Source organism: Sinocyclocheilus rhinocerous, unplaced genomic scaffold, assembly GCF_001515625.1.
Source record: "Sinocyclocheilus rhinocerous isolate Xijiao unplaced genomic scaffold, SAMN03320098_v1.1 scaffold3454, whole genome shotgun sequence".
NCBI classification, from domain to species: Eukaryota; Metazoa; Chordata; class Actinopteri; order Cypriniformes; family Cyprinidae; genus Sinocyclocheilus; species Sinocyclocheilus rhinocerous.
Window position 1 is genome coordinate 59,652 of NW_015632749.1, and position 11,520 is coordinate 71,171.

General features: G+C 40.7%; 1 protein-coding gene across 1 annotated transcript in view; it reads right to left on the minus strand.

Moving 5' to 3' along the window:
• The window catches only part of arfgap1 (ADP-ribosylation factor GTPase activating protein 1), a 24,870-nt gene extending 22,099 nt beyond the window's left edge, over positions 1-2,771 (minus strand). The window contains exons 1-3 of the mRNA XM_016556160.1: positions 2,710-2,771; positions 2,526-2,635; positions 2,250-2,421 (exon numbers count right to left, since the gene is read on the minus strand). Coding sequence (XP_016411646.1) covers positions 2,250-2,421; positions 2,526-2,635; positions 2,710-2,769 — 342 coding nt within the window. The 5' untranslated portion in view covers positions 2,770-2,771. The remainder of the gene's footprint in view (positions 1-2,249; positions 2,422-2,525; positions 2,636-2,709) is intronic.
• Between the last annotated feature and the right edge of the window lie 8,749 nt (positions 2,772-11,520).

Genomic DNA, 11,520 nt, shown 5'->3' on the forward strand with positions numbered 1-11,520 from the left:
AATGCGGCCCAGACCACCTCCTGAAGTGGTTTGAGCGATCGGATTTATATCCGTCTCGAATGCGTTTCGGAGGGCATTTACACCTGGTCTTTTCACGATCGGATAGCTATCCGATCAGAAAAAAACGCATGAAGTGACCAGGTGTAAACAGGCCCATGTTACACAACATGCGTTCTCTTTCTCAACTAAACAGTTATAACTGTGTTTAACTGGATACTCGCCAAGACGGGCATTTTGACATAATTTTGTATGTTTTTGAACTTTTTAGCACAGTTAGCCACTCATTTTGGTATTTGTGGCTCACAAGCTGTTTGAGACTGAATGCGGCTTGTGTGCGCTCCACCAATATTGATCAGTTCTGGTGCGCGCGCTTTTGGTGTAAGCGCGAGACCTGCAGGAATGACTCAAATAATGCGCAATACAAGCATTTAACCGGAGCGAATGAGACGTGTGTGAGAGAGAAGGGGTCGTCGGAGAGAAGAGAGCGAGAATGCGTGGCTGATGTTATTGCCTGTGCCGCTGGTAACAAAACGGATCAGCTCGGAATCGGAAAGAAGTGAGACTGACCGACCGATCACCGATCTGGGCCGATCATGAGGAAAATCGGATTCCGATCCCTGGCCAATCGATCGGTGCATCTCTACTTTTACATTTTGATTACTTTATTCAATTTCTGTATTATCTCTTGCTTGAACGCTACTGTTAAATAGATCTACTTTACCTATGAAAACTTCATTTTCATGTGTCTGTTTTATTGTATCTGCCTATTTGTTTGTGGCTTGCATCTATGTTCTTATTATTAATAACAAAGATAAAATAACAAAAATGACTATATCATGATATAAATTGTTATCGTGAAATCAAATTACTCACATCATGGAAATAAGATTTTGGTCATATCTCCCATTCCTAGTGCATGCCCTCAAATGTAAGTCAAAAGATTTATTTTGTGACATGAACGGGGCAACTGAGGTCAATATTAACTGTCTAATTTGGCTTTATCCTTTCAGCTAACTTACCAATGTTGCAAAGATCTATATTTACCTGTAGGCTTGGTAGTTGCTCACCATAGTCCTGTTTAGTGGCACTGGCATGTGATTTTTATAAATCACAATAATAAATTGTTATTTTTGTTTTCTTTGTGCACAAAAAGTATACTCATAGCTTCGCAAAATTTAAGTTGAGCCACTGAAGTCACAAGGACTGTTTTATCAATGTCCTTACTACGTTTCAGGACCTGGTAACATTTCAGTTGTATTGCTGTCTATGGGAGGGTCAGAGAGCTCTCAGATTTCACCAAAAATATCTTAATTTGTGTTCCGAAGATGAACGAAGGTCTTACTGGTTTGGAACGACATGAGGGTGAGTAATTAATGACAGAATTTTCATTTTTGGGTGAGCTAACCCTTTAACATTACCATGTTTGTGTAAAAAACAGCTTCACGAATAGTCTTTTCAACTATACAGTATTATTTCTCTTACAGGCATTCATATTATCACAGAAATACTGGGATGGAAGTTTATAGTTCGATACATAAACATTGATGTCTATGGTTGCGATCAAAATAGAGCAAATCCCCTTTTGAAAGTAACTGGCACTTCAAATAACGTTTGTGTCGACTGCATTGTTAAAAAATGTATTTGTCATTGAATCATACAAGAGATTCGTTCAAATACGCTGATTCATCCAGTAATGAAACAAGTGAACTATTTATGCGCGAGTCATTGAATCATTCATTCAAACCACTTTTTCACAATTTTAATTTTAAAATTGGTATATTAAGTAATTTATTTTAAATACATGTATATTAAAATGTTTAATAATTCATTCAAATTACTTAAAGACTTTTAAACAGACTGCAGCAATTAATATTTTGTCACACATTATTTTGCTTAAGTTCAGAATTGTGGGAGAATCATGCTCTCTATGTGAGACAAAAAAAAAATCGTGATTCTCAATTTATCCAGAATCGTGCAGCTCTACTGAAGAGGAGTATAATAAAAATAAAAATAAAATATTTGCCTTGTTAGATATTGAAAGGAGAAGTTTACAACCATTTCTTCTAACTACATTAACAATGCACACCATTTTGTAAATAATGGTTTCAAATAAAGAAATGTTACAATTATAATAATTGAATATTAAATGAAAAAAGATTTAAATACGTTTTTCAACTGATGAATCAATGAAACGGTCATCAGATCAATGGATGAGGAAACAATCTGGTCCTGGTGTCGGCGTGGCTCACCTTGTCTCTGAAGAGCGCAGCGGCTTTGCTGTTGTATTTCTCCTGCAGGCTCCAGTTGAGGTCATAGTCGTCCTGCAGCTCCAGGAACATACGGAACTTCCTGTTTCCTCCCACCTTCATCTTCTCCAGCTCCAAGTCCTTCCACTTGTCCATCGAAACAGACCGTACAAAGCTATGAAGAGAAAACTCACAAATGAATGAATCACACTTGAGATTTTCAGATATACTTCAGATGCATCTAAATCAAGCGCTGCAGTGAGACCAACGGAGTCTGACCTGAGGTGGACGCCGAGGCCTCTGTGTTTGCCCGAACACTCCAGACAGATCCAGATGCCATACGTCACGCTCACCCACTGTGGGTTAAAGGCGCCGCACTCGAAACACACCTGACACACAAACACGCATGCTTTAAACACACCGCAGGAGAGAGAGAGGATGAGGAGCTGATGAAGACACTCACGTTGTTCTCGTCTTCAGTCCGGACCTCCTTCAGCACACGTCTGGTTCTGGGACTCGCCATCTGCCCTGAAACACACGGTGGACAACAGCACACGCTTTTATTCAATTAACAGATAACAACTGATTTATTTCTAGCATATGAAGCTAAGATTAAGATCATCATGCCTTCAACATGTATTTTTCAAATATGTTCTATGCAATGATCTTGAGACTTTTACATATTGTGAAAAAGAAAATTATACAGAATTTATGAAAATAATTTTACTTAGTTAAATTTAAATATTTAAGTGAAAATGTGAACTGAAAATGTGTACAATTTATTGATTTACTCCTGGAGCCATATTGAAATTCCATTATCTCTGGAACTGAACCATATAGGGCCTTAAAAATGAAGATGCCAAAAAAAGAAGTTTGTTACGACCCAATATCTAATGGGCATTAAGATATCTTTAATACTTTTTGAGTTACAGGCCTGCAAACTTTGGAGAAAAAACTTGAAAGCCTAGAAAATCCTCATCCTCGGACTCATCAGTAAAAATTTTCAAGGCTCCCTCCATTTCCTTACGATCCAACTCTGCAGCAGAGGGGAAGGCAGGCTTCAAATTGCACACATGGACTGTACGCAAGTCTTCTCCATTGTCCTCACGTACAACACGATAATTTACTGGACCTAATTTTTCTACAATTCTATAAGGCCCAATCCATTTTGCTGCAAATTTAGCTGCAAATTGTTTAGAGGCCTTAGAAAGGGGATGTGCTTTCATCCAAACCCTATCATTTCTGGAGTAATTCACATTCCTACGACCTGCATCATAAAAACGTTTTTTGTTTCTCCTTAGCACGGGACAAGTTCTTTTTTACCATCTCCTGCAAATCTTTAAGAACCCTGAGTCTGGTCTGGTGTGGCTCTAGAGCACGTTCAAAAGGTCCTCTCAACCTTCTTTGCAAGAGTAATTCTGCTGGGGAGTATCCAGTACTCTCCTGAACAGCAGAATTGATAGCATACCTCAACTCTGGCAAATAATGATCCCAATGATTATGCTCACCAAACACATACAAAGATATCATCACCTTAACCGTCTGATTCACACGTTCAGTGAAGTTGGTTTGGGGGTGGTATGCTGTTGTCAATTTTTGCACCACTCCCCACCTGCTACACAGCTCCTGCAAAATTTCAGAGGTAAATTGGGGACCTCTATCCGACAACAAGAATTTCGGAACACCCCTCCGTGTCAATATTTCCTTCCTTAGTGTCTGTGCAATTGTCACAGCAGTAGCTTTTCGAAGTGTAAACAACTCCACCCAATGGCTATAATAATCTACTACAACCAATAGCTGGGTGTTACCTAGGGGGGGTGGCGCTGTTGAGCTTTCCTTTGCGGTATTCAAGAGTAAATTCAAACTCTTGCAATTTCAAAGCCCAACTAATCAGGCGAGAGTTTGCCTTGGTAGTGTTAAACACCCAAAGGAGAGATGCATGATCAGTCACAACAATAAAAGACTTGCCCTCCAGATAATGCCGCCACCTTTCGACCGCCCAAACAACGGCCAAACACTCCCTCTCGGTGGTAGAATAATTTCTTTCTGCACCAGTAAGTGTACGGCTTGCATATGCTAGTACTTCTTCAGTCGTACCAAATGTAAATGGTCGCTGGGCAAGAACAGCCCCCAAACCTGTTGAACTAGCATCTGTATAAACTATAAATGTGCAAGTATGATTAGGGTGTCCCAGTATAGGTGGAGAAGAAAGGTGCATTTTCAAATTCTCAAAGGCAGCCTGACATTCAGCTGTCCACTGGAAACGAGCTCCTTTTCGTTTCAAGGCATTTAAGGGTTCGGCGATAGCTGAAAAATTAGGAACATACCTATGATACCATCCACTCATCCCCAAGAACCGCTGAAGTTCTTTTAGATTTTTTGGCACAGGGAAATCCTGGATGGCCTCGGTTTTAGCAGGATCTGCCTTCACCCCTTCGGTGGTCACCACATGGCCAAGAAACTTAATTTCTGTTAAACAGAAATGACATTTCTGAAGTTTAAGGGTTAGTCCTGCCTTTTGCAAACACCTCAAAACCCTTTGGAGATCTTGTATATGCTGACTGAAATTTGATGAATAAATGACTATGTCATCTAGATAAACCAAACAACACTGTCCTAAACAGTCAGCCAACACCCTATTCATAAGCCTTTGAAATGTGGCTGGAGCATTCTTTAAACCAAAAGGTAACACCTTAAATTCATACAACCCAAAAGGGGACACAAAAGCAGTCTTAGCCATACTGTCTGGGTCCATTGCCACTTGCCAGTACCCGCTGTTAAGATCAAGGGTACTAAACACACTGGCTCCAGCAAGAGACTCCAGGATTTCACCCACAGTAGGAAGAGGGAATGCATCACTTTCACTCACCGCATTTAATCGTCGAAAATCAACACAAAAACGCTGGCCTCCATCTTTTTTAGGAACTAGTACAATAGGAGATGCCCAAGGAGAATAAGATGGCTGAATGATGTCTCGTGTAAGCATATCGTCGATTTGTTCCCTAAATATTTCCTTTTTATGTACTGGTAACCTATAGGGCTTTTGCGCAACAGCCACATCTGTACGGACATCGATCTTATGCTGAACCAGATGAGTTCTACCAAGAGTAGGAGTACATGCTTCAGGATGATCATACAAAAGAGTAAAAATAACATGAGACTCTTTGTCTGATAAATTACTCTCATTGACTTTGCTTTGCACTAACTCCACAAGTTCTACACTAGTTTCTTCCTGCACATAATTCTCCATACACTCACTCACTGACCACTCAATCTGGACAGGAGGGACAGAGGAATAAAGAGAAGTAGTAGGCTTACAATCCACAGGTGGTGTACACGACCTCCAAGAATCCCCGGAGGTAATTGGTGGCTGAAAGGGGAAAACACGATTTTTCAGGTCCCCTGAAAAACTGTACAACTGATCTTTTTATATTAAGCTGCAAACCAGTCAACCCTATGAAATCTAACCCCAGCACCATTGAATAAACAAGGTTCTGAGCTGGAAGGACTACTGTAGGAACCTGAAAATGCAAATCATGCAAATAAAAATCAAGTATTTTCTGTCCACGAGGAACAGTAGCATAGTTCCCGCATTCAACATTTACATTTCACTCATTTCCAAATAATTTGGCATTGCAATACAAAGTACTAGCTAATCCGGGACATAATTTCATCAATATTAAAACCCTAGAAAATCCTCATCCTCGGACTCATCAGTAAAAATTTTCAAGGCTCCCTCCATTTCCTTACGATCCAACTCTGCAGCAGAGGGGAAGGCAGGCTTCAAATTGCACACATGGACTGTACGCAAGTCTTCTCCATTGTCCTCACGTACAACACGATAATTTACTGGACCTAATTTTTCTACAATTCTATAAGGCCCAATCCATTTTGCTGCAAATTTAGCTGCAAATTGTTTAGAGGCCTTAGAAAGGGGATGTGCTTTCATCCAAACCCTATCATTTCTGGAGTAATTCACATTCCTACGACCTGCATCATAAAAACGTTTTTGTTTCTACTTAGCTCGAGACAAGTTAATTTTTACCATCTCCTGCAAATCTTTAAGAACTCTGAGACTGGTCTGGTGTGGCTCTAGAGCACGTTCAAAAGGTCCTTTCCACCTTCTTTGCAAGAGTAATTCTGCTGGGGAGTATCCAGTACTCTCCTGAACAGCAGAATTGATGGCATACCTCAACTCTGGCAAATAATGATCCCAATGATTATGCTCACCAAACACGTAAGATGATATCATCACCTTAACCGTCTGATTCACACGTTCGGTGAAGTTGGTTTGGGGGTGGTAAGCTGTTGTCAATTTTTGCACCACTCCCCACCTGCTACATAGCTCCTGCAAAATTTCAGAAGTAAATTGGGGACCTCTGTCCGACAACAAAAATTTCGGAACACCCCACCGTGTCAATATTTCCTTCCTTAGTGTCTGTGCAATTGTCACAGCAGTAGCTTTTCGAAGCGGAAACAACTCCACCCAATGGCTATAATAATCTACTACAACCAATAGCTGGGTGTTACCTAGGGGGGGTGGCGCTGTTGAGCTTTCCTTTGCGGTATTCAAGAGTAAATTCAAACTCTTGCAATTTCAAAGCCCAACTAATCAGGCGAGAGTTTGCCTTGGTAGTGTTAAACACCCAAAGGAGAGATGCATGATCAGTCACAACAATAAAAGACTTGCCCTCCAGATAATGCCGCCACCTTTCGACCGCCCAAACAACGGCCAAACACTCCCTCTCGGTGGTAGAATAATTTCTTTCTGCACCAGTAAGTGTACGGCTTGCATATGCTAGTACTTCTTCAGTCGTACCAAATGTAAATGGTCGCTGGGCAAGAACAGCCCCCAAACCTGTTGAACTAGCATCTGTATAAACTATAAATGTGCAAGTATGATTAGGGTGTCCCAGTATAGGTGGAGAAGAAAGGTGCATTTTCAAATTCTCAAAGGCAGCCTGACATTCAGCTGTCCACTGGAAACGAGCTCCTTTTCGTTTCAAGGCATTTAAGGGTTCGGCGATAGCTGAAAAATTAGGAACATACCTATGATACCATCCACTCATCCCCAAGAACCGCTGAAGTTCTTTTAGATTTTTTGGCACAGGGAAATCCTGGATGGCCTCGGTTTTAGCAGGATCTGCCTTCACCCCTTCGGTGGTCACCACATGGCCAAGAAACTTAATTTCTGTTAAACAGAAATGACATTTCTGAAGTTTAAGGGTTAGTCCTGCCTTTTGCAAACACCTCAAAACCCTTTGGAGATCTTGTATATGCTGACTGAAATTTGATGAATAAATGACTATGTCATCTAGATAAACCAAACAACACTGTCCTAAACAGTCAGCCAACACCCTATTCATAAGCCTTTGAAATGTGGCTGGAGCATTCTTTAAACCAAAAGGTAACACCTTAAATTCATACAACCCAAAAGGGGACACAAAAGCAGTCTTAGCCATACTGTCTGGGTCCATTGCCACTTGCCAGTACCCGCTGTTAAGATCAAGGGTACTAAACACACTGGCTCCAGCAAGAGACTCCAGGATTTCACCCACAGTAGGAAGAGGGAATGCATCACTTTCACTCACCGCATTTAATCGTCGAAAATCAACACAAAAACGCTGGCCTCCATCTTTTTTAGGAACTAGTACAATAGGAGATGCCCAAGGAGAATAAGATGGCTGAATGATGTCTCGTGTAAGCATATCGTCGATTTGTTCCCTAAATATTTCCTTTTTATGTACTGGTAACCTATAGGGCTTTTGCGCAACAGCCACATCTGTACGGACATCGATCTTATGCTGAACCAGATGAGTTCTACCAAGAGTAGGAGTACATGCTTCAGGATGATCATACAAAAGAGTAAAAATAACATGAGACTCTTTGTCTGATAAATTACTCTCATTGACTTTGCTTTGCACTAACTCCACAAGTTCTACACTAGTTTCTTCCTGCACATAATTCTCCATACACTCACTCACTGACCACTCAATCTGGACAGGAGGGACAGAGGAATAAAGAGAAGTAGTAGGCTTACAATCCACAGGTGGTGTACACGACCTCCAAGAATCCCCGGAGGTAATTGGTGGCTGAAAGGGGAAAACACGATTTTTCAGGTCCCCTGAAAAACTGTACAACTGATCTTTTTATATTAAGCTGCAAACCAGTCAACCCTATGAAATCTAACCCCAGCACCATTGAATAAACAAGGTTCTGAGCTGGAAGGACTACTGTAGGAACCTGAAAATGCAAATCATGCAAATAAAAATCAAGTATTTTCTGTCCAAGAGGAACAGTAGCATCACCATTAGCCAGATAAAGTGGTCCTTCATGCCATGCATCAAGTTGCTCCTTAGGTCCTTTCATCTTGTTCCATAAATCAAAATGCAATAATGTGTAGGTGGCCCCTGTATCTACAAGTGCTTTCCCAGTACAGTTCCTCACAGTTAAGGGAACAACTAACTGTCTAAGAACTACAGGGCCAACTCCCTTGTCCTGTCTGCTACCAATCGGATCCTTCTTTACAAGTCGTTGAGTATCATAAGCAGATACTACACCTCGTTGATGACTACGACCCTGGAATTCTTTACCACTCTGGGCCTGCCCTCCAGAGTGTTTTCCACTTAAAGAAGCCTTGAAATTAGGACAAGAACCTGGGGAATGACTCTCATGACACCTCCAACACAACAAACTTAGATTTCGGTGCTCTGAAGGCAAGATAGCCTTTGTATCTACCTCTTTTATTTTTCTAACTTGTAAATTCTGGTCAAAAGTAGTACTCTTAGACAACTGCAGCTACCTTCTTTGCAGATCAAAATCCCTCTCCATTTGAGTCCCCAGCCTCACCAGTTCCCCAACAGTCTGGGCACGACCTCGAAGCTGACTAGCAAAACAAGGGTTCATAGCTTTTAATAGGGCCTTTAAAACCTCATCCTCAGTAGCTTCCTTTTTCCAACGCTTAAACAAAGCTTGAAATGAGAATGTAAAGTCACGGACACTTTCATTTGCCCCTTGTAACCGATTTCGTACTTGATCCTCCAACACGTCTTGATAGTCTTCTGGCAAAAAAAACAGCTAAAAAAGCTTGCTGAAAATCTTCCCAGGTGTCAATATTAAATCTCACTGTCTCCCACCAGTCACGGGCAGAAGCATGTAGCACACTACGCATTGTTGCAAGTATTTCACTATTTGACATTGGTCTGAGAGCCAAGAAATCTTTACATCTTTCCAAGTAAACTAGAGGATCGGTCTCATCATGCACCCCCCCAAAGGATGGAAATACCATCTTAATAGGCAGCACACGGCCACAGGTCAAATTAGATGGAGCAGAACCCTGACTGACCAAATCACCAATATTACACTGTGCAGTTGAACCTAAACATACCTGAGAAGGAGCAGGGGCAACATCCTCCCGTTCAGCTAACTTACTGTCAAGTTGAATACTTTTCTGCATTAGGGCATCAAGGAAAGTTTGCACAGTAAATACTTGCTGCTTCAGACTGCGTACTTCTTCTTGCAACTCCTTTCCACCTACACTATGTTCTTTGATAGCTGTTTTAATAGTAGTAAGTAATGAATTGTTAGCATCATCAAGCAATTCCTTAAACTCGGTACATGACTGTTTTGCATTCCACTTAATGGCATCAATTGTTTGATTGCTAAAAATTTGCATACGATCATTAAGGACCTCCAAAAAATCAGTTTGCGCCTTTTCAACTACTACTAATGTCTCTTTAGGAATGTCTCTAGCACAAAGTTTAGGATTATCCTCAAACCATTTTTTCTGCCAGGCTACAGTGTCCACAAATACACTTTTAAGTGAATCAATTGCCTGAGAAAAGATAGTTAAATCATCTGATTGGTTCCCTGAACCAATCAGAGGGACACCAAGAAATGGTTGTTCTAGACCGGTGTCATCGTCTAATAAAGACCGCTCCACATTCTGAGGAGTCAAAGGGCTATCATGAAATGGTTCCAGACTGCTATCATCTCCAGATCCAGTAAAATTTATAAGAGGAGAACAGGGTTCCATAATTACACAAATAATCACAATAGACCAATAGATACACAACATCTGAGTTTCTCTGTTCGGGCGCCACTTCTGTGACGGTATTTGGCCTTAAAAGGTTGGGTTCGGGCGCCAGGGGTAAAAACCACCACAATTATTTTACATGGTTATCTTTCTGCAGAATAAATATTAGCAAAATCAATCATTTGAGCCGGGGACCTCTGGTTGAGTTGACACGGAATGACCCATAATGTATTGCCATCACTAATGAAACTATAGCATCTGTGAAGAGCTTGAGCAACATGATGTGTGAAGACACAAAGAAAACTCAAATTGGACTTCATTTGTGAACAGAATATTTTTATTATAATGCGTAAATCTCTATCATGCTTTAAAGGGGGGTAACAATGCTGTTTCATGCATTCAGAGTTGTTTACACTGTTAAAGAGTTGGATTCTCATGCTAAGCATGGACAAAGTTTCAAAAAACAATTTGGACGTATGACAGAGTATTTATGTGCCAAAAATCTTACTTCCGGGTTCGTACAAGTTTCGGAGAGTTTTATTTCGATCGTGGCTCTTAATGACATAAACGCGGGTGTAACTCCTTATATGGGCATTTCTCCTGGAAGAATGCGCCCGCATCGACCAGAGCAAGAGCGAGATCGCGAGATGTGTTTGTTGACGAACATTTTATAAACAAGGCCCAGTTCGACAGTATCGTTTGATACTGAAAGATTGAGCGGTCCCAGCTATAAAAGATCCCGGTCAAATGTTCAGTCTTACATCCAAACACAGAGCATCAGGATTGCTTGCGAGACATTGTTGACATTACAGCTAGGGATGTTCATTTCGGTTATTTTTCCTAACCGATTGTTTACCGATTGTCCACCGATTGTTAACCGTTAACTGACAAGATTATTTTAAATTCGAATTTAATTAAATTAGAAAGGATAAGTGTCTGTGACCCGTTAAAAATACTAACATTTGTTTCCCAGGGATTAATTTTACATGCGCAAAAAGCAGAAAACAACAGAACATGAGGATTCACATGGTCTTCATATCACACACCTGCATACGAGAAACATATTTTTACTTAAAGGGGTCATATGATACGATTTCAATTTTTCCTTCCTTTCTCACACCCATCACCCCAATAAATCCACCCTCCGGGGTATTGATTGAGATTTACTTGTCGTGTGATTCTTCACCCCGTTACAAGTTGCAAAGACTAACGTCTCAAATCCAAAGAGATATTCTTTAT